The 23,246-nt window shown below is 41.5% G+C and overlaps 1 protein-coding gene across 2 annotated transcripts in view; it reads left to right on the top strand.

The window, feature by feature from the left end:
- tbc1d22a (TBC1 domain family, member 22a) overlaps positions 1-23,246 on the top strand; it is a 114,308-nt gene that overhangs the window by 32,870 nt on the left and 58,192 nt on the right. Inside the window, exons 7-9 of one of the 2 annotated variants that reach the window (XM_054624373.1) lie at positions 2,136-2,264; positions 5,020-5,085; positions 9,340-9,454. In XM_054624373.1, coding sequence (XP_054480348.1) covers positions 2,136-2,264; positions 5,020-5,085; positions 9,340-9,454 — 310 coding nt within the window. Of the gene's footprint in view, positions 1-2,135; positions 2,265-4,454; positions 4,518-5,019; positions 5,086-9,339; positions 9,455-23,246 lie in introns of both variants that reach the window. The other variant, XM_054624374.1, reaches the window with a different exon arrangement.

Raw genomic sequence — 23,246 nt, 5'->3', positions numbered from 1 at the left:
ACATTGACTAGAAACTCTTTAGGTTTTAGTATTGAGGTTTAGTCTTGACATTTTGGAGCTTTCAGCTGCACCGTGAGGTCTTCTTAAGCAAATGGCCTTGGATTTTTTTAAAGCTAATCTAGCTGAACTTAAAGCACTTCTACTCTGCAGGGCAGCACGGAAAAACAAGTCCTGGGAAATGGAAAGGAGCAATTCTTCTCACATTGAACGATGCAGACGGAAAAAGAAAGATCTTTAAATTACTACTTTTAGCGAAAAAGTGGTAAAACCATTTTACATTAGGCTCTACATTGTTGTTTAGAATAGTATTTATTTGAGGTAGGGGGTGCAACTTGCAAAGGTCTTGTTTTCTTCAGGACCCAAAGATATTCACTTGATTATCACAAAAGACCAGCTAGTAATTGATATAGTTGAAATACATTTTCTGTCAACTCACTAATTTATTAATGGACCAACCTCTAATTTCAACCATATATATTGTGGTAAATATTGGTTGAGTGGCAGATATAAAAAGTTTTTAACATAACATATAAATATAAGTATATAAATATATATATATATATATATATATATATAAAAGACACGTAAAGAAAATGGCCTTTTGTAAGTGTAACAGCTACACTTTCCAGCTTTTTATCTTGGGGAGAAGTTCTTTGAGCCAACAGTCATGTTTTAGTTCTGTTTTGAAGAACTTAAACTGTGTGAATATTTCAGAGCCCCCCGGTACCATCTCTCGCTTTTAATAGACTTTAGATTTGTTGTTCAGTTTGGAGTTGACTTTCTCCTCATTGCATAAGCCTGACTGCACAAGAAGGATACACACTTTTCCCAAATGCGTGCTCCCATGAACTGTCTGACGAACACATTCCCAGAAGCACACACACTCACACTCACACTCACTCACACTCACACTCACACACACACACACACACACACACACACACACACACACACACACACACACACACACACACACACACATACATAGAAAGGTAACTCCCCAAAGAGGCCCAAAGCACTTGGTCAAGCAGCAGAAAAAGTTTTCTCTGCAAAGTGAAGTGTGTCATTTACAAACTGTGTAATCCCAGGGGCCTGAGTTTGGTGTGTGACTGAACTTGGCCGACAGACTTAAAGCCGAGGGTTTTAAGACCCAGAGGCTCATTAAATAGTATATACTGGCAGACGAATAATTACAAGAGAGACACAACATGTAAGGGACTTTGAGTTTCAGACACGGAGAAGACGGTTTTACTGAGTATCTACAGAGCTGAATAAATGAGTCCCATGTGGAACACACACAAGCGTGTCTCTGTCACAAACAGACAGGTATATTAGCTTGGAGACTTTTACCAGTTACTTGCTAAAGTTTATAAGGGCCTGTAGTAGAATAAGTGCAATGTTTTAAGGATTAATAAATGTTGATAGCACATTTCAGAAACTGTTACATTATTGAAGTTCAGGGCAACTAAATGAATGATAAAGTATATATAAAACAACTAAAAAATAATAATAAAAAGAATTATAAAGTCATTTTTAGTGAGTTTACAAAGTGCTTTGACAAACGAAGCAAAGCAAGATACAAGGTAATATAAAAACAAAAAATAAATAAAAAATGTAAACACAGATAAAACGGTACAATACATGAAAACAAAATCAATACAATAAATGCAAAGAAAATGCAATAAAAACATCCAATAGTTCCTTGCAGACAATTCAATTTACGTGCATATTTTTCCACGTCTCAATTTCATGGTATGAAGATTTTTTTTGCAGTCCTAAATAAATCAGATTATAAGACATTTGAGGGATAATTTCCCATTTTGGGAAATGTGCTTGTAAACTTCCTTACTGAGAGTTATATTAGAACACAGTACCACTCGCACGTCTGCCAGTTAAATAGCTAACAGAGGATGGCTAGCTTAGCGTAAAGACTGGAAACAAGGAGACACACAAAGTACTTCCAAAGCTCACTCGTTAACATATCATTTCTGGTTTCTTTTAATCCGTACACAGGTGTAAGTGTAAAAAGAAAAAAAGAATGTGTGTAAATTATAGTTGAGCAACAACAATCCTCACCATTTGTTACTTTTTTATTCACTCTTTCTTTCTTTTGTCCTTCTCCCACCCTCCTCTAGGGTTACCTACCAGCTAACGCAGAAAGAAGAGAGAGCGTCCTGCAGAGGAAAAGACAAGAATACTTTGGCTTCATCCAGCAATACTATGACTCCCGCAACGACGAGAACCATCAGGACACATACAGACAGGTATACAGTATGCACATACACACACACACACATTCACAGGTCCTGTTTACTTGTCGTGTGTTTAATCAATTCTTTGACATTTCCAAAAAAAATAATTTAAACACCTGTCTGAATTCCACTACCTGAAGGACCGAATGAAAGAAACTACAAAATGTTCCATTTTCAATTACAAGAACAGCTTCTCGTCACTGATGTATTCCCTCAGTACAGACAGGAGGCGCAGCTGCTTGTTTGTGTGTGTGTGTGTGTGTGTGTGTTGTGTGTGTGTGTGTGTGTGTGTGTGTGTGTGTGTGTGTGTGTGTGTGTGTGTGTGTGTGTGTGTGTGTGTGTGTGTGTGTGTGTGTGTGTGTGTGTGTGTGTGTGTGTGTGTTGACAGGATTCCGCCCCGCAGACAGGATTACTGGAACCAGTTCCCTGCTTTTTCCTCTCTCTCCCTCATGTCCTCATAGAGCTGCTGTCTGTTCGTCTGCCTGTGTTTTCCGTCTGTGTTGACACGGCGGGAATGTGGTCGAGCTGTGTTCACAGAGTAGAAACAGCCAGCCCCGAGCTTCAGAGAGCTGCTCAAATGAACACTTTTCTTTGGCTTTGAAAATAATATCTACTTTAACTCTCTCTCTCTGTCTGTTGATCTGTGTGTCTCTCTCTCTCTCTCTCTCTCTGTCTCTCATCACCCCACACACTCTTTTTATTTCACCACTCGACTACTTCCCATTAATTTCAAGCCGATAAGAAACATCAAAGTGGGCTGTCGATAGCAGAAAAAAAACACACATTTCACATATTCCGTCCAATTTCCCATTGATCTGCTCTGCCCTGTGCCAGAAAGCTGGCATACTTTGTTTTGATGGCTGTTTGGATCATGTCTTGATGCTTCTTTTTCTGCCAAATTCCTCTTGTTCCAACACTGTTCGTGTTGACGGACTGAGCAGAGATTTTAAGCGAAGTCGTTTGTTTTTTTTCCCGTGTGAGTGGTTATGTGTGCTTGCACATATGTCAGTTTTGGCACTCAAATTGCACTTGGCGTTGAGTTTGTATTTGTGTTGTGTCGTGTATATTATGTTTAAGTGGCTGTAAAAATATTTGCACGCGTTACATGTATCTATATGTCTTGTGTTTGACTGCGTGTGTGCTCACATTAGATGGTCCATCAGCTGGTGAATCTGTCCCCATAGCTAGTGTCTCTTCTTGTGTCTGTCCATCTGTCTCTTTTTTTGATATCTGTTTATGTTGTTGGTACCTGGCCCAAACAGCTTGTGTGTGTATATGTGTTTTATGCATATGGACTTCATCATTGTAGATGTCCCAGCTTTTTGAAGTACTGCTGCTGTTTTGTACCATTCCAAGAGTTGGAAAAAAATAAGAATCTAGCTTTTTTTTTTAATCAGAGGATGTACACTGGAGTTGTGTGTTTAGAACAACTGATTGAGTTGTACTGTTGAGATGGCATCAAACAATCTTTTTGTCCCCACTAGGCGGCTTTTGAATTTCTCCACACACTCACAGTACCATAGGCTCGTTATATTGTGGGCTTATCAAGTTCTTGTAGCTACACTGGCGACTCCCCTAAATCCTCTTCTCCACCTATCGATTTTATTTACTCATTTACTTTGCCATTCTGCCATTTTGCCCTTTTGGAGCGTTTGTTCGCTGTGTGATTCTGTTCCATGGCAGTCGCTACAGTTTTATATGGGAAAGTTGGAACCATATTGGTGGTTCCAAATGGGCAGAATGCTGCTAAATTTTGCATAGAGGGTTGTTGATTCCCAGTGTGATGAGCAGTACAAGCATTACAGAGTCATCCAATGGGTATGAACACATAAAGACAGTAATACATGTGCTCATTCTGCTCAAATATGATACCAGCTGAAGTCCAACCAAAAGTAAATGCAGACATTTGCCCCCTAATTACCCATTGTGGATAATGGCATGGGTCTATGCATTAGTAGGAAGGGCTTTGATCATGAGATTATGACCCAGGTTTGAAAAAATGGCAGAACTTGCTCTGCCTGGGAACATCTGGGGAGATCTTACAGCTGGCCAAAAACAGGTTTAAATGTGGAATATTGAGGTCAAGTACATGTAGGGGGACTTCTACGTTGCAACTCTTGAGTGTAAATGTGTGTGTGAGTGTGTGTGTGTTTGTGTATGTGTGTGTCTCTCTAACACCCTTCTCTCCAATGTCGCTGTCAGATCCACATAGACATTCCCAGGATGAGTCCTGAGTCTTTGGTGCTGCAGCCAAAGGTGACAGAGGTAAGGTGGGCCGAGCAGACAGGACTGTGAATACAGCTCAATCCCCAGTCCTGTCAGCATCAAGCCGCACACACACACTCTCTCAAAAAATAAAAAACGGTCCGTGCCGTCCAGGCCCGGACTATTTCAGCCGGCTTTCTTCCAGCCGCTGTCCTGCATCCGTCCAGCTCCTTTCTGATGAATCTGTCTGCCTGTCGTATCGTCCGTCCTGCGGGGCAGACACTCTCTGAAATGGTGTGAACGTGGTCCAGCACACACAAAATGTAATCTCATGCACCTAATATCACAGAGACATCTAAAAGAAATCTGCACACTTTCCATTCAAGACCACCACTGCTATCCATTTCAGATCACCAGAAGCCCCGCCCGCATTCAATCAAGGACACCAATCCACTAACTGTTGCTCTTTCTCTCTCCGTCTCTGTTTGTGATGCCCAGATCTGTGCTAACCTGCCCGTTGCTTCAGTGTTTGTCTTTTTTTTTTCTCTTCCTCTCTCTGCAGATTCACATTGACATACCGAGAACTAATCCTCTTATTCCTCTCTTTCAACAAGCTTCTGTCCAAGAGGTGAGACCTGCTACACACACACCACCTCACCTAGCAGGGTTTCCCCCTCACCTTCCCCACCTCTGATTTTGGGCAGATATGGGCGGTAACATCATCAAATTGTGGGGCAGTAGTGACAAGTGTCAGTTGAAAAAAATGAAATCACAATGGCCTGAAGGACATAAAGTGATTCAAAAAGGGTTAATGCTAAAAAATTCAGCGTTAAAGGAAGTTTGTCTGCCTAGGAGTTTGAAACGGGAAAACCCTCGCTACAATACACTGCATGCTCTGGCATGGCTGCACACACACAGAGGCACAAACTATGATTGCATATAAAAGGATACACTACCCGCAGTCATGCATGTGATCAGATACACACAAACTCTCAGCCTGCATGGTTAGCATTCTTTGTTCCGCTCTGTTAGCGCTACTGAGCAAAAGCATTTTACTGTTACAGTGTGGCGTTTAAGGGGGTATAAGAACTAATTAACCTAAAACCCTGTTAAGCAGTATGTTTGATAAAACAATAACAATCAGCGGTAGTTAGGGCACATTAGGAAAACATACGGCGAGGCATACCTTACTGGAATCCTTAACTACTAAATCGCTGTAAGCTGCTTCGGATAACAGTTAATACTTAAATACTTACAAATGTAAATGTGATGCAAGACACTTTTGTCTCTGCAGCGGTGTGAGAAGTTGCCTCGGCCAGCCTAAGGGACTATCAGCGCAGCTATCCCAATGCAACTTAACACGGAAATGAACATGATTCCCTTCATTTATACGAAGTTAGGTTTATCTTATTATTCCAGTGCTTCTGGGAGGTCCTGTCACTCGTATACAACCAGTGGCCTGAGAAGCAGAGAGCTGAAAAAAAGCCAGATAGTAAAAGAAATCCCAGAATGAGGCGCAGGCAAACGAGGTGGTCAGGGCTCTGGACCGCTCCATGTATACACCTACACAGAGGTGTGGGCAAACACACACACACACACACACACACACACACACCCTGTATACACACCTGAAAGAATACACAAGCACGCATGCATGTGTACACACGTAGACAAAAAACGACGACGAGACGTACTAGCATTCATCAGTTCACACATTCGTGTACAAGCACATTAATTCACAAACACAGTCACACACACACACCCGTCTTGCACGGGATACAACTTGGGGCTGTAACCTGGTAGGTGAGGAAGGAAATAAGATCAGACAGGACGGATGTATAGTATGTGTTATTACTGTACTTGTCCTTTTCCCTTCTCCCATAATTATTTCTGCCTCTCATCCCCACACACCAACTCTCCCCTCGTTGAAATGCAAAAAAGAAAAGAAAAGAAAAGCCACCATTATATTCAAGCAGCGTGCACCTCATATAGTTTGGTATTCAACAGACTCCAAAGGCCTCCTCTTTTTTTTTTTTCTTTATATGATTATGCTTGCCAAGGCGCCACCTGAAAATCACCTCTGCTTCATTTCATTCACTTGTTTGCTGGGCCTGGAGAGATTTAGCCGAGATGGAAGGCATTCAACAGTCTGTTCCATTTCGGGGAAAGAGAGGGATATTGAAGCAATTCTGCTGCGATTTCCTAAGTGGTTCCTAAGTGTTTTATTTTTATTTTTTTCTCGTTCTGGAGAACAATGCGGCCTTCACGAGAAGTTGATAATCAGCAATTACAAGTTACCAAAGTGAAAAGAACATTATGTTATCTGTCTGCGAATTGTGAGTCTGAAAGAACAGGATTTATCAACGTCTGACATATAAAGGAATCTTTTTTTCACCGATGCTTTTTCAATGAATAACCGGTTATTGATGAACGCATCTGATATTCGAGCGATTGAGCCTATGATATTTTGTCAGAGGGGGATCATGTTTTACGCCCTTAACCCTTACTTAAAGTTTTTTTCACTTCATGTGTCAGATGTCAGTGGAGAATTATTTCACTCTGCGCCATTTTGTTGCATCCATTCTCTCTCTCCCTCTCGAGAATACCCTTATCAGGGTCCTTGGGGTCTGGAGCTAATTTGATGGAGCCATGGCGTCGTGACACAGGAGACAACAGGGAAGCCGATTTCCCGTCTCAGAGATGCACCGCGTCATGAGGAGGATCTCAAATTAACTTGCGATTAACATCATTTGCGGCTAAGACTTAGCTTGCCGTCTGTCGAGGACTGCGTGAACTCTGTTTAAACCTGAGGAAAGTTTTGCGCTGTCTGCGTTTGAAGCGCGTCGCTCCTCCTCTTCTTCCACATGCAAACATTCTTTGCCCGTTGGGGGTAGGGGTAACGTGTGTGTGTGTGTGTGTGTGTGTGTATGTGCAGGGGTTCAATCACAGTGGTTTCGGTGTGTGTGTAGGTGCCAGCGTGAAATATGCATGTCAGCTTTTGAGGCTGCACAAAATGAGAGTCCCATTACCCACACTCCTCCCCCCCCCCCCTGCAAGCAAGCAGCAGGTCTCCATGTTTGATAGATGGGGCTTTGATAAGGAAAGAGGAGGTGTGAGGTGTGGAGGCTGCCAAAGGGATTTGAAGAGAATGTGTAGGGGAAAGCCAGAGAGAGTTCCATCTTACCAATCTTTCTGGCCATCTCAACATTGATTGAATTACTTCAAATTGAAAATAAGTTTTGCACACACAGCTCCCCCCAAAAAAACAAAACAACATTGCCATATTTTTTCCCCTCTCCATAAAACAATGAGCTATGAGGTTATTTAGAAAGTGACAGGGACATGACATATCCCCAACACATAAGAAAGTGCTCGATGGGTGTGGTACAGCAAGGTGCGTGCTTTGGGGGGGGGGAATCCATTTGAGAAAAAAACAAGCTGAACATCAAGCCTCCTCTAATTCACTGAGTCTGACAGCATTAAACAGCCATCCATAACGAAGATGGAAGTGTTTGCTGTGTAAAACTATTGAGAATCAGAGAGAGAGAGAGAAAAGATGGAGGAGGAGACGGACTCAGAGGGGAAGATACAGAGACTAACTAAGGAGGAGACCAACACCAAAGCAGAGAATAAAGTTCAAAGTGAGACTTTTGTCGTGCAAAAAAATGTAATAAAAAATGCAGCCTGGAAAGCAAAGACTGAGGTGTTGCTCTGTGCTGAAAGAGAAAATGGAAAATACATTTAAATTGGGCTCAACCGATTCTATCTAACTGCAAAACAACAACAGAAGTTTTGGTTAGCATTTTGTGTGTCTCGTTTCACCACAGACAATAAATACCAGGATTGATACAGACGAGGTCCAGATAGCAAGGAGGGTAGAGGTGGAATAGAACCAGCACAGTAAATGGCACAAACAACACGCACATTAAACATTTAACCAAAGGTTTGAACTAGGATCATTGCTTGCAATTATATGATATTTAACTCAAGTAATATCATCTTTAAGGAAGTGCATTTAATGCATTCAATATTAATAAACGGCCCCCTGTGGAGTTTGATTGTAAACAAAACAAAATATGTACAGTCAGTGTTTCTAACAGTGTGTATCCTTGAGGTCCAACAAACAATTTAAATGCATTTCCTGCATCATAAAACATTTGCAAAGCGGTTAAAAGAATAAAAAAAAGAATTGAAATCGTGCATTGTTTAATCTATATATTTTTTTTGCTTGTCTTTGTAAGCGCATTGTTGCACTACTTTTTGCATTATCGCTGTCAGTAAAGGTCCATGTGCGTCCTCAGGGTACCTTTTTAAGGTTTGTTTTTTTTAACAAATCCAAAAGAAAAGAGGGGATGAATATACCCCTTACATTCTGTGATCAACTAATAAGAGGTGATTAGAAAAGTCAGAATTTAAACCAAGTTAATATCAACTTAAAAGTCAATAACCCTATCTGGAGTGTTCCAGCCAGACTCCCACAGAGGAGATTGCGCTGTGTCCAATCAGCTTCTCTCCTCCTCACCAGCTTGGCATTGTTCTGATTTCTACCACTGCCTTCACACACCTCGCTCACTTCCTTAAATGAATGCCTCTATGATTAAAATGTATGCTTCTATTCAGTCATTCTGAATGGCCTAATGTTTGGCTGATAATTACTATTAAAGGTGTCAGTGATCATGCTTTATTATTAATGACAAATTGACATGGTTTTATACCAAACACTTTTAGTTTCTCTAACACTATTTATTTTCTTTCATATCATTATTAATTAATTCAATAACGTTGTGCATTGGATTCTGTAAAGTAGATTGATTTAAATGTAGTGCTTTGTCATCGAGCTACCGTTTTGACACTCTGTCTCTTGTGTGCGTTTGTGTGTAAGATTTTCGAGCGGATCCTTTTCATCTGGGCCATCCGCCATCCAGCCAGCGGCTATGTGCAAGGCATCAACGACCTGGTCACGCCGTTCTTCGTCGTCTACGTCTTTGAGTACATCGGTAAGTCCCCCCCCCCCCCCCCCCCCAAATTCCCAACCCCATCTTCTTTTTCCTTTCCACCTTTTTCCAACTCCCTAATCTTTTATGTGATACGCTTTCGATGGGAAGATCGGTCCTCTCTTTTTGGCTGCGAGACTCAGTGTTCACTCGCCGGTTCATCACCACAGGTCAAAGAAAATTAACCCTTAAGGCACTCTCTCTTCTCACAACTCTCTGTCCAAGGAACTCCTCTTACAGCTTTTGATTTACCAGACACTTAAGTCTCTATTTGTGTTTCAATGTGCTTCTGTGTGAGTTCCCACTCATCCAAGCATACACAAGGTGTGTGAGACAGAGCATAACCTGTAGGCGTGCGAGTGCTTGTCTGTTCTCTCCAGAGCCCTCCCACTGTGTGCATTTATGGTATGCCACATTCATTTTAATCTCAATCTTTATTTTTTTCCCCAGTATAAACAAACTGCGTCAAATACAAAACACAAAACAACTGTTCTTTTGGGGTTTTTAAGGAGTGATTTTGCCGAACACTCCTCTTCTTTATGAGTGTCTCTGATGATCGGTGGGAAAGTGTATAAACGGTACGCTATTGGGAATTCCCACCCTGCGGTCAGGACAGTTTTTTTAAGTGACCATACAGCCCTCTGCGTTTCTGCATGCTTCCTCTGTGATGTGATCTTCTCCATACATTTCAACGTGAACGCTGTGTGTTTCTTTGCGCCGTGTTTTGGCTCATCGAGCTTCGCTTTGAAGCCGGTCAAAACAGAGCCGCTAAGTGGAAACCGCAAGGCTCTGCAGAGTTCCTCGCACGCTCCAGACTCTCGAGCTGTGGTCGCAGAGACACAATTAGGATCCACAAGTTAAGTGGTGTGAAGCGCGCACCAGGCTGGACTCCCTGACTGTGCTTCTCTGCACTGCTTTGGACATGCAGCATTTTTAGTCAGAGCTAAAGAGTGCTGGTTTTAAAGGGTTTTTATTGTAACTTTCGTTCACTTCTTTTAGTATAATGCAATCTGATGCAACGGGTACCACAAATAACAGTACAGCCTCCTTAATGAAGTTGGATCAACAATTAACACTAAATGAACATAACAAACTTATTTTAAAGGTAGAATTCATTTTTGTTGTTGTATTAGACTGCTTTCCTTTTAGCTTGGTGAACCTAAAACACTACAGTTTCCTGTGACTTTCTCTTTATTTATCTTCTCTTGTCCTTCACTTTTTCCGCTCTTTTCCTTTATTACCATGGTTTGTTTCTCTCGTGTCTGCTTCCTCTGCCTTTTCTATCACTGTCATTTTCTACATTCTTTATCCCTGCATTCGTTTCTCCTCTCTCTTTGCCTTTCTCTGTGGGCGAATGACGCTCTTGTCAGATCTTCAAGGCATCACCCTGCTCTTTGTTCCCCTGCATCTCCAGTGCTGATGAGCCTCGAATAACACACACACACACACACACACAGCCAGCCAAACCTTCAAACGTGCCTGGTTTGGCATCTTACATGATGGGTTGATGCGCTGCGTTGTTGTTGTTGTTGTTAGGTGTTCTTGTTTTCTGACGCAGAGAGAGCTTCGGCTCTTTCATGAGGTAGGACTAATTCTGCTCCTTTTGTGGAGGGGTAGGAAGTGTGAGACACACTCTCTGGTGCTGTCGTGCTCTCTTGCTCTCTCTGGCTGCCTTCTCTTCTTCTTCTGCCATCTATTTTTCCTTCTTCTGCATTGCCCTTCCTCCTCCTCCTTTCTCTTTTCCTCCCCCCTTTGTACATGAGCTCATGAGTGTACAGTGAATTTAGGGAGTTAATTCTCTAGAGTCATAAATCATGTCTTCATGTCTAAGTTATTACGAATGTATACTATTACACAAACACACACACACACACACACACACACATGGGCGATGTACACAGGCTGCCTGAATACCACTTACACAAACAAGTATTAAAATAGTAACATTTGAAGGCGTTTGTAGGTCAAACACCAGAACTGTCCATCTGTCTTACTTTTCTTTAACTCAAACGTGAGTAGGTGAAAACACTGCCCTCTTAAGAAACGCAGCCCCAGGCCCTAGATGTAGAGAATCACAAGTAAAATATATACATGTATATTTTAACTGCTACTTCTAGCCTTTCTTTTAGAATAGTAGGAATATTTGTAGTGAGGAATGTTCAATTGTATCCTAATGCCAGGAGATGATCATGATACAATTGACCATAGTACAACTGCATTAATATATGTTTTGAGCCGCTTTTGGCACTGGAATTAAGCTTTAAGCAAGTTGTAAACACTGACATCTGCTTGAGCATGAGCTTTTTCGAGACACACAAGCAAATAGGGAGCAACATCAGCACTCATTGAGAGTCATATTTCTGGCCACCTGGAAATTTAAGTCCAAGGTAGACCCTGTTTAGCTCTGTTTTGGTCTCCACCAACTCCTGAGGGAAAGCTCTAGCTCTTTAGCTGCTAAATGCTCCACCGTGTTGCTGTTTGCCTTCTGTTGCTGAGCAGGTAGTGCTTTTTTTTTTCCAGAGCTTTTTCACAGCCTGCTGCATCTGCAAAAGAACGCTGATGAGAACGGCTGACACCACAGTAACGACATCATCCTGTGTATATTTGGGGCTGGAAGGTCCTGTGCATTTATGTGCTGCACCAAGCCTACTCTGCAGATGTCTGTTTAATGGACTCAACATTGGCTGTTGTTGGAAGTGGGCCTTGATAGTTCATATTACGGTACAGTGACCCGATCAGTGGCCATTAAAGCTGTAAAACTAAACGGAGAAGTGCAGTCGTTGAGAAAGAGGCTTAGATCAGCGTGCAGCAGAAAAAGAGCCATATAGGCGTATATGTCCTGCGGAGCCAAATTGAGTGACAAAGCAGCCAAACCCAGAGACAAACGGTCTTTAGAAATGAACTTTGTTTATTCACACTAATGCAAGCCACATTTTCTTTCACGAAATATTCAGATGTTCATCACACCGTGTTGCTGTCTGAACCGTGTAAAGCCTTGTCAGTTTGAGTGACAGCCGATCTGAAGATTAGAGTTCATTAATTGGGAACCTGATTAAGACCTTTGAACTGTTTGCAGCTGCTTCATTTACCCTCTTAACGAGTCTTTTCTGTCTCTTCTCTTTTCCTTGTTGTGCTTAGTCTCTGTCACTGACATTACTCTTTTTCCCTTTCCCTCTCTCGACTGGATGTCCCTGTCTAGTTGTCTTTTTGAGATTCTTAATTGATTGATTCCCATTGTATTTTTGATATCATATTTTGTATAGGCTGCCCCCCAAAAGCAGGTAGCGATAAAGTAGGAAAAAGATATCAAATCACACCCACTCTCTGCTGCCCACAAGATTCCCCTTCAGATATTTGTTTGGTTGTCTTCCTTTTGTTCCACTATTCATATCTGTCACTTTGTTAGTGTCATTTCATTTTCTTTTTCCTTGTAGCTCTCCCATTTTTTTTCCTCTGGCTTCTTTTACTAAGTCAGAAAACAGCCTTGGTCTGGCACCGCAGAGCTTGTTAAGCTGCCATACACTCCATTTACCTTTTGATGATGCAACCGCGGAGTGATGGACCCGACCACTTAACCACTCCATCTACACCGCACTCCCCCATTTCCCCCCTGTCAACCACTTTCATTAACACCTGACTGTTAATCCACATTGAAAAGTTCCAATTGGTAGATTATTGATAAACTCTTCTGTTGCCAGGGAAGGAATAAAATACCACTAAAGTTGTTGTGTATCCACCTGGACTGTTAAGCAATCTAGCAGCCCTCCTTTGTGTCAAAGGAGAAATTGATTCGGAGAGTCTATCGTTCTCGTTCTCCACCTGCGAAGGCATTGCTTTGCTTTGGTCTTACCCCGGGTCTTCCACAGTGTAGCGCCTCTCCCATTAGCCGACAATAAAAGTCATCTAATTAAGGCCAGGATGGGGCATGACGGGCCAAGGAGCAGGGGCCAGCACTCCTTTAATGTGGAGCGGCCATTGATCGGCCCAGCGGATCCATAATGTAATCTGCATGCCAGTGTCTAAGTATGGATCCACTCTGAAGAAAGATGAAGACAAGGGAGCAGGTTGGAGAGGCAGGGGGAAAGAGATGAGGTAGTGCCTTTTGAAACTAAATTCAGAGAGGTAAGAGGTTTGACAGAGTAGCACAGCTAGAATGAAGACAAAGTAGTAGAATATAACAGCTACCTGAGTGTCTCCTGGCAGCGAGACGTTGTGACTTAGGAGAAAGAAAGAGTGAGGGCATGGGGAATGACAGAGCAGGAAAATAAGATTTTCAAAAAGGGGGAGAAAATGACCGACTTAGAAAGTGCCCCCATGCTGTCAAGAATCGGCCGAGCCAGGCAGTCCTTCCTCCTATCAACTAAGAGATGAATGGCCTGGTGCACCCGATCACCATCCTCCGTTGTGAAGCTGTACTTGTCGTAGCAGGCAGAAAGTGGTTAGCAACAACCTCTCTGCTGCACCGATTTCTTGAAGAATTCAGCAATCAACATCTATAGTGTTGTCCACCGCTGCGGTAAAGCAGTGCTTCCTATCGAAGGAATTTGTCTTTTTGAATGCCCAACCAAAAATGTCACATATTTACTATGGTTAAAAGATTAAAAGTGGGTCTTAAGTTTTCTTATCTCTGCTGTAGGCCTCTGACAGTGAAATGTTTTTGCTATTTATTTACACATGGAAAAAAAGAGTTGTGAATATTCTGAATTTAAGAAAATATACTGTAAAATAAGGTCCAAAATTGACCCTTAAACCCACTGTAGTTGTATCTAATATATAATTAATATAGTGAATGTTTGGCGAGAAACACAATGTTGCTTCATATCTGAGTATGTAAGCAGCTGCAGTTTCCTAGCGAAAGAACAACCACTCTGTCTTGTGTTGATATTTGAAAAAGAGTCTTTTTTAGCATTTGACAAAAGTGCTTTCAGTTCTTAAATGGCTTTCTACCATTTTGTCGACATATGTTGTTGTCCCTGTAGAAGTAGGATAAATTGCTCGGGGAGAAGGAACCCCCGAGGAAGGAAGGAAGCAGGAGGACAAACACAACATGTTCTAGGTTAATTATGTTTTAAAATTTAACTGGGTTTTATTGCAACAGAAGCAGAGAATCATCTCCAAATGGCAATGTGAAGTACTGAAGAACAGTTTTTTTTTTTTAAAAAGGGGTGTCTGACATTTACACAACACACTGTGTCCAACCAGCCAGAGCCGTCAGTAAATTCAGAAAAGCTTTTGGAAAATGTGTCCTTGTGGTTTTAAGGGAAGATGGAGGGGATGAGGAGCTAAGAGAGCAATATGCCTGTGTGATGGAAATCCCAATAGCGCTGTGTATATTTGTGAGTGTGTGTGTTTAAAACATAAAGTCTCCTCAGATCCCTAGACACATGCCTTTTCTCCACAGGCTTCTCTAAGCTTTTACCAGCGAAAATAAAGTGTAGTTCCTTTTATGCTCTTTATCACTTGCTTATGCGAGGCAACTTCTGTCTCCTTAGGGCACATTTGTAAATTATACACGCAGCTTTTAGGGAAGTAAGAGCTTTAGGTCACTCGGTGTTTCTCATTAATTACCTAGACTGGCTGCCCGCCATAGTCTATTTTGTCCCACCTCAGTTTCATAATGAACCAAAAAATCTTTTTACACTTTTCAACGGGTGAAGCTGGCTGACCCTCGCTGCACGCATTTCCTACACAGCAGCACGCAGACTGGCTTTTGTACAGCCCAGGATGAAGGAGGCTTGTGGCTTCGTTCATGCTTTGCATTAACCCTCACCTGGAATTCAACGCTTCCCTCTCTCCCTGCTACTTCAATGTTGCAGCTGGTAAAGTTGGAGCTTAATATACTTAATAATAGACCATAGTTTATCGGTTTATTAATATTTTTTATTAAGAATCTGAACCAGCAAAGCAGCGAGTAACTAACATCTCAGATAAAGTGGAGTAGAAGTATTACGTTACATAAAAGTACTTGAGTAGCCTAGTTATACTTGGTTACATTCCACCACTGTTGGAACACAAAATTGTTTGCAAGAGCACAAAGTTCTTCATAGATCCAGCCTCTTAATTTTGCAAGACCAGATTCAAACTCTGTTACAATTTCAGTGCCAGGAATACTCTAAACGTTTGCTTTTAAACATTCACTTTACGACACCATCAGCCAAACGTGGCGATTAGTGGAACAAAACAAAAACTGACTGGGCGGCGAGGTCTTCTCTCCACAGCATTCAGGCAGACTTCCACTGCATGTTCAGACAGTGCCAAATCATTTTTGCTTGTAGATGTGTAACTTACAAAAATGCACGGTTAAATTTGTATCTCTGTTTAGGGGCCACGGTTTGCTACAAAAAGAAAAAACTAAGAAATCACATTCATTTAAAAAAATGTAAACATTCAACAATTGCTCATTCGACATAATTCTTACTTTAACTTACATTTTTTTAAAATTGCATATAAATGTTATGTCATTAGAATGTGACCCAATTTTCCCCAGGGGATCAAATAAGTATTTCTGATTCTGTAATGCCCCATGATAAGACTCTGATCTGTGATAATTCCTGAAATTGGTTGTAGCTCGACAGGCATAACCAATTGACTTAAAATGCACATGTGAACGCAAATTGTAGCGGGGCTCAAACTAATTTGCCCATATGCTTTTATTCTATAATATCTAAGTGTCGTCGCACCTATACCTCTATATAGAACCACGCATTAAACAATGGAGAGAAAGGGCTCGGCTGCATGTCTCTTTGAGAAAGTCAAGGTGCGACAGGTACCTCTTATACACACACACACACACACACACACACACACACACACACACACACACACACACACACACACACACACACACACACACACACACACACACACAGTCTGTGCATTGTCAGTGTGTGTGTGGAGAGAAGAGGGGTATAACATTGCAGACAGACTGCATCCAGGGACAAAGCTTGGAAGATGGAAACGTACTGTCAGTCAGCTGTGATGAAATGCCTGCAGGAGTGTGACACCACACAAACACACACACATACACACACAGAGCTCAGACTGGCGAAGTGAGCTATTAGGAATACAGACTCGCACAGGGAAGACAGACTGAAGCTGATGCTTCCTTTAAGAGGAGACTCTCATCAGACTGGATGACACTAGAAACTGTGTCTGTGAATTAAGATTCCTTCACTTCTGGAACTGAAATGTCATAGTCATATTCTGCCAGAATGGTATTATCTAGGTTGGCAGTATATCTCGCAGTAAGCAGCAGCTTGCTTTACTTCACGCATTCACTTTTGGCCCTTTCAGCATTATGTTGTATCTTCCGCTGTCTTGTCCTTACATCTCCCCTTCTGTTCTCTGCATTTCCCCTCATATCTCCCCTCTGATCTGCTGTTTGTCTGCTGGCATGGAGCTTTAGCTGTGGCACAGTGAGCCCTGCCATGCTGCGCTAAGCCACACTCATTTGTATTTCAATTGCATCCTCGCACCAGGGGATTACAGTGCTGAACTATTATGTGATGATTGGGTCAACATGTGTGGTCATAGAGAGGAAGTGCCAATCTTTGAAGACTTGGTCTATTCTGGTGTCACTAACATAGGAGCCGCTGCCATTTGGTGTTTTTAGTCACACCAGTGTTACTATTTCTTACATCATCTAACAGATTAGAGCCTCAATAAAGTTTTACTCTGTTGTTAAACTAATAGGGCTTAACCTTATCTCATGTTTAAATTTTTTTTATTCAACACTTCTATTGGGGTTTTTTTTGAATGAAGATTTAAATGTCTGTCATATTTCATAGCGTCATTGTCACTGTGGTTTTATAAATGTAATAAATGGTGCTGTTAGATTGCTGCTAGTTCGCCCGTTAATTCAGGTGCATGCCTCTTCTTGTGTGCTGGAGCAGTTTTTTAAGTTTTGTTTTTCAAACAAATATGGATTGAAGCCAAATGTTGTGTAAGATAAAAAAAAAAAAAATAATAATTTTGGAAATGATTGCATTGGTACTTTTGGAAGCAATCCCATGCACTCACCAATGAAATCTTATTCTACAAATAGTATAATACAAATAATTTTAGTGTCTGCAACTGTGCATAAATACCAGGTTTGAACAGAATGGATATCACAAAAAATAGTTGCACAGCATTAGAATGTTGATTTAGAAACTATTCAGTAGAGCCCTACAAACCGTTTACTTTTATGGCTGCTTTACATTTAAAAACTAGTGATTAAATGTAATCATTAGTTTTTAAATGTTTTTCATTTATTGTGAAAGGTTAGTCTTTTTTGCTTATCCTGTTGATTGGTCTCCTCTCCATCTTTGCATCCCCTCATCTGCCCGTCGGTCCGTCTATGGATCGAGCGATCTGTGGAGTGGATCTTGGCCAGTAGGCGGTTAACTAATATCGGCTTCTTTCTCCCAATGGTCTGACCACTGTTGGTCGAGCCTTCTATTCTAAGTCTCCCACTGATTAACGGCAGAAATTAGCTCTAATGAGCTGCTTCTTGATTGCCCGGGCACATCTGCTGTCTTCCAGCAGGAGGACTGTCTTTTCTACTTTGTTTCTTATCAACTTTTGCTTTCTCTAATTTCTCCTGCTTTAATCATTGGATGAGATTATTGACTTGGCGTCGGCATTATTCTCCCCGTGGCAGTTTGTTGGAGATTTGTTCTTCAATTTTCTTTGAAGCCGTCTCTCTGTCTCTCTCTACCGGCTAGAGCTTTGTCTCAGTCTCCACTCCTCTATTTGGTTTAGAACGCAATCACCATGTTTCTGGGGTTAAGTAATAGCATTTGGACTGGCAGAAATTGAATCAGATGTGTGCTTCTGACCCTCAGTCGCTGTCTATCTCCACCTTTCTCTCTATAAATGTCTCTCTTTCATTCCTCTGAAATATGTGCTTTTCTTTCAGACACACGTCCGAGGGTTGACATTTTGCATTCAGAGTTTACTTCTTTCTCCATAAAGAGGCTGCACTCAGTATTCTCGTATAGAGGTGGGCGATATGGCAGTCTAGTTTCCCTATTTAAAAAAAAAATAGACCTACAAGGATAGAAAACATATTTCGTTCTCGAATGTAACACTTTAAAGTTATAGTGCCACCAATTGGATAGAACAGTGTCAAAGTTATTTTTTTATCCGAATATTCTCTGGTCCACATCAGCTTAAAACACAACAATATAATTTATATTCCCCTTTTTTAAATGTGTCCTGATGTCCAAAAATATGTGACTGGAAAGGCACTTCATGACGCAATAAAAGATCCAAGTAATTTCTCTGTCCATAGTCTCAATAGGCACAAATAGGGTAGCTTATAGATTGTACCAAATGATTAATCATAATTTTCTATTACAAAAAAAAGAACCTACTTAAGGTCATGTTATGTGATGAAAATGGTTAAATATTGATAATAGGTTTCAGTATTCAGCAGCAGGTTGTTTGGAAATTCCTAAATGGCCACACAGCAGCCTGTTTGTGGTTGAGAGTACTGGAGATCAGCATTGGTATAGTACTCAACAATAATCAAGTCCTTTCAGTGTGTTAAAAAGGTGGACAACCCTTTTATTAAAGGACATGGAAAGCAGAGAGATTGGTGAATATTCTTAGTATTTGAGTAAAAATGTACGGTTTGTAAAATGAAAAATATCTACTTTAACTGAAGTCTGTAATGTTGCAGAGGCACAGCTAAATTGTTGTAATGATATTGTACAGGCAAGGACCATTACGGAAATAAGTTTAGTGTTTATTTGCCTTCTTTTTTTAATAACACTTTGTTTTTGTTGTATTCTTTTGTTGTATTTTAAAGCTTGTTTAGTTATATTCATATTATATTCATTTTGTATATATCCCGTCGAGTGTGTAGGTTGTTTACGACATAATCAAACCAACCAAACTACACCCAGCTACTGAAATAGGATGCGGTTTCAACCCAGAGGTGAAGAAGTAAAGAAGTGTTTTAGCCATTCAAAATGGATTGATTTCTTTGGGCATGCAGAAGTTAACTAAAGTCAAAACATGTGGCAGAGAACAGGACACAAATGTGGTAATTATTTACAGTTATACAAGAGAGTCATACATTTCAGACCGTAAACATGATTACAGAAATGGGAATTCTCTTCAAGCCGTGTCATAACCATTCGCAAAGGGATTGTACGGCATTTGTTGTTGTTTTTTAATTGCGTGTGTCGGGAACCTTCCATGTTTTGGCCTACGGTGTGGAGATGACCGTTGAAACCACGGAGACCATTGATGGCGCTTGACAATAGGATATATAAAGCTGAAAATCAATAGCTGTGCTTTCATCTCCATCCGGCCTGATCTTATTTCCCCCCGTCTAACCAGAGATCTTCTCATTGCTCCTGATAAAAAGCAATAGAGCTCTGAAATGATCCAGAGAAATAGTTCTGTCAAAAAATGATTTATCTTCCGTGAATAATCGCTGGGGTTATTGAATATTTTTAGATTAAGTTAATTACTTGACTATAAAAAGCCATAAATTGAAGCTCTCCTCGCCGAGTAGCTTCAGATCTCTCCAAGTCTCTATTTCTCGTTCTCTCTGTCATTGGAAAAAAAAAAAAAAAAAAAAAAATCTGTTTTATCATTCTGTCACCAGCGAGACGTGTTCCGCTTGACCTGATGCAATTGGAGGCAATTGAAACAGTCATCTTACCGTGCTGCTGCGATGGTGGTGTGTAATGTTTGGGAGTTGCATCACCACACTCGAACAAAGACTCATACACATTTCAGATATGTGGGCACGTCTGAAACAAAGCCGTCGCGCACAGAGACACACTCGCCCATGCGCACACAAAGGAATCTGGACACTCGCGCACCGTGTCCTCACACATATTCGTGTACAGGGACACTGCTTTAGGTGTCTCTCTCAGCACTCCGCGTGTCGACTGCCTGTGTGTGTTTCAATGTGTCAGCTGTCATTTATAATGTCTGCCCATTACTGTTCCCCTAATGTTTTTTTTTTTCGTTTTTTTTTCCTAACTAAGCCTGCAGATTACACACACTAATGACTTAATGGATCTTACATCTCAGGAAACTTTTCCCGCAGCTCCCAAATGTGTCTTGAACATTAGCCAGGCAGATTTACAGTGCCTTGAGTGGATTGGACATCTTGCGTGATTAAAAAAATGTTTACGTGTGTCTGTAAAAGGAGGCAGCCTTTATAAAGTGACGGTGAATACGTGATTGAGTTACTCACATTATCTGCTTCACGCTTTAACTTTTAAGCCCAGGTTGTTACAGTAAACCTGAATATAACGCATAACCTGCTTATGCATATATTACACTGGTTATAGAGATAGAAGGACATTGTGTTATATGAGCTGGTTACATAAATGTTGTTTAAACACTAATTAAGTACCAATGCTTTATACAAACATATGACTTAGTGGGGGTCAAGCTGGCTTCCAGAACAATGCTTCATTGGGATTGTTTTCCCCCCTCAGTAACGCTTTTTGTGGCATACTGATAACAACAAACAAGACGCTCATTTGGGTTCAGTCACATGCATTAAAACGCATGTAACTAGACAGGCTTCACTCAATCTTTTGTGACATTATAATAACAGTAATTTCCAGAGCTTTTGTTGGATCAAAGTAGGGATTCAATTTTTCTGCTACTCTTTGAAAAATGTCCATAATAAATTCTCAGAATCCTGTCTCTAAATTGGTTCTTTTGTGTGCGTCAAACCAAAAAGTACTTATATCTTTCATGCCTAAACTACCCATAGTGCAACTTTTATTAGATCCTCTCTGCCTCATAAATGCCCTCAAAATTGATAGAATAACCCTACAATCAATTGATTGGTAAAAAAAAAAAAAAAAAAAAGACCAATTGGTGTCCCCTGTTTTAAATTATCCTCACGTTTCTATGCCATGATGTTTTGGCAAATCAACCTTAGCGTCTCTTAGCATAAAAGTCTTCCTCATGTGGGCACGCCTGCACTGCTGTTGATCAGTCACCCACACCCACGCCCACTCCAACCTTTAAGTGTTAGCACTGTTAGCTGCGGAGAAAAAAAACCACAAACACACATCATCCCAGGCATCGTTTCGTCTCTCTGGCATCGCCACGGTTACTCAATCGTAGAGCGTGTCGCCAGCTGCGCGCATGTTGAATGGCACGTTTCACACACATCTGTGCCGCTGAAAGCATCCCACAGGCCCAAAGCGAGCGGGAGGGTCGAGGTGCTGAATGGAGATATTGGCAGCAGCAGAAGCAACAGTTAATGCGGCGCGGTGTAGCCTTACTCAACATTACACACTTAACGCTTCCTCATGCAAGACACCATCTTACCCCGGGGGCCAAGTGGATCATTACGTGTCTGCACATAGGCAGATATGGTATTAATGGCCGTATTCCATTTGATGTCAAGGACTTGCATTATCTCGCCAACAGCTGTGGGGCCCCCGCTGTTTGATGTATGGACACATGGCTTGTAGCACAGATAGCGGGAGATGAGAACATTGTTGGAGTGATTGTGTAGATTTTCTGGCCCAGAGCGTTCCTTATCACTGGCGAGGCTGAAGTTCAGTGCTTTCAATGAGTAAGCTCCGTGGTGCACTTTGAAGAAAAAAAACTCGGAACTTCTAAGAACTACGAAGTGAAGACGCTGGATAACATCCCATTGATTCGATTTTTTTGAGGGAAACTAGACAGGAGACTTTAGATCAGTTTCTTAGTCTCATGAACCAAAAGGGAAGGAAAATTATTATTACTTTCACCTCCACTCATATCACTTCCACCTCCAGTTCTCTCTCTCTCTCTCTCTCTTCTGTCCTTACCTTTCTTCACATCCAGCCGTCTATTTTCATATCTTCACATCTTGTTTCTCACAGCCATAATTCTATCCTCGTAACACTCTCATCTCCCGTGTTTGCGTGCGTGCGTGGGGGCGTGTTTGCTCCTAATGTGTTGGTGACGCCAGGTCGACTCTCTTCTTAATTATCAAGCAGTATGACTGCCACCTCCCTGTAAAGAAACAAATATAAAAGATGTTGAGCTTTCATTACCAACGGTGTTATCACACTAATTGTGCAACGGTGGAGAAATAACATTTTTTGTCGTTCGCAGAAGCCAGAGTGAGAGGTGGTGGGGGTGATGCCGTGAGGTAGAAAGTATTACATGTCTAGCAGCTAACATGTGTCTCATTTTTAACTGTCAAGCCTTCTTTTTTTTTTTTCGGGCTGTGTCACCTGGGTGTCATTGTGAAGGTGGAAAGTGGATTGTGACATGTTTTGGAAATTCGGCAACCGTATTGTCAGTCGTTAGATTCATTAGATTTAACCCGAAACTGCCACTGTAAATTATAAGTAATGACTGCACCACTTCATGTGATCTTATGAGCTTTGGATGAGGAAATCTTGTTAAAACTCTCTCTCTCTCTGGCGGTCTACAACTCAGGTTGGCTTGTGATTAATCTGAACCAACAGAAGGTTGTCAAACGGGACTGTTTTTTATTGCCAATTGCTGCCTGCAAAAACGCTCACACACTCACTCACACACTTGGGACGCACACGCTTTATGATTACATCAGGCTAAACTAGCTCGTTTATCATCTTACATCACGTTACCTTGTGGCCCATAGTTGTAGAGGGCAGATGGCAGCACTGGCACGAGCGTGTTTGTGTGTTGTGTACACTCGCAAGTGCGTGTGTGTGTGTGTGTGTGTGTGTAGGCGCCCGACACTCGGTCTCCGGAGGTGTAACCCCGGCTCCGCATGCCAAGCTGTGCCAAGTGCTCACAGCTGGCAGCGACCAAGCAGTTGGTCTCCCTGGACGAGTTGCCCCCTGCG

Source organism: Anoplopoma fimbria, chromosome 23, assembly GCF_027596085.1.
Source record: "Anoplopoma fimbria isolate UVic2021 breed Golden Eagle Sablefish chromosome 23, Afim_UVic_2022, whole genome shotgun sequence".
NCBI classification, from domain to species: Eukaryota; Metazoa; Chordata; class Actinopteri; order Perciformes; family Anoplopomatidae; genus Anoplopoma; species Anoplopoma fimbria.
The sequence above is the reverse complement of the archived record's forward strand: the minus strand, read 5'-3'. Positions and strand labels throughout refer to the sequence as shown.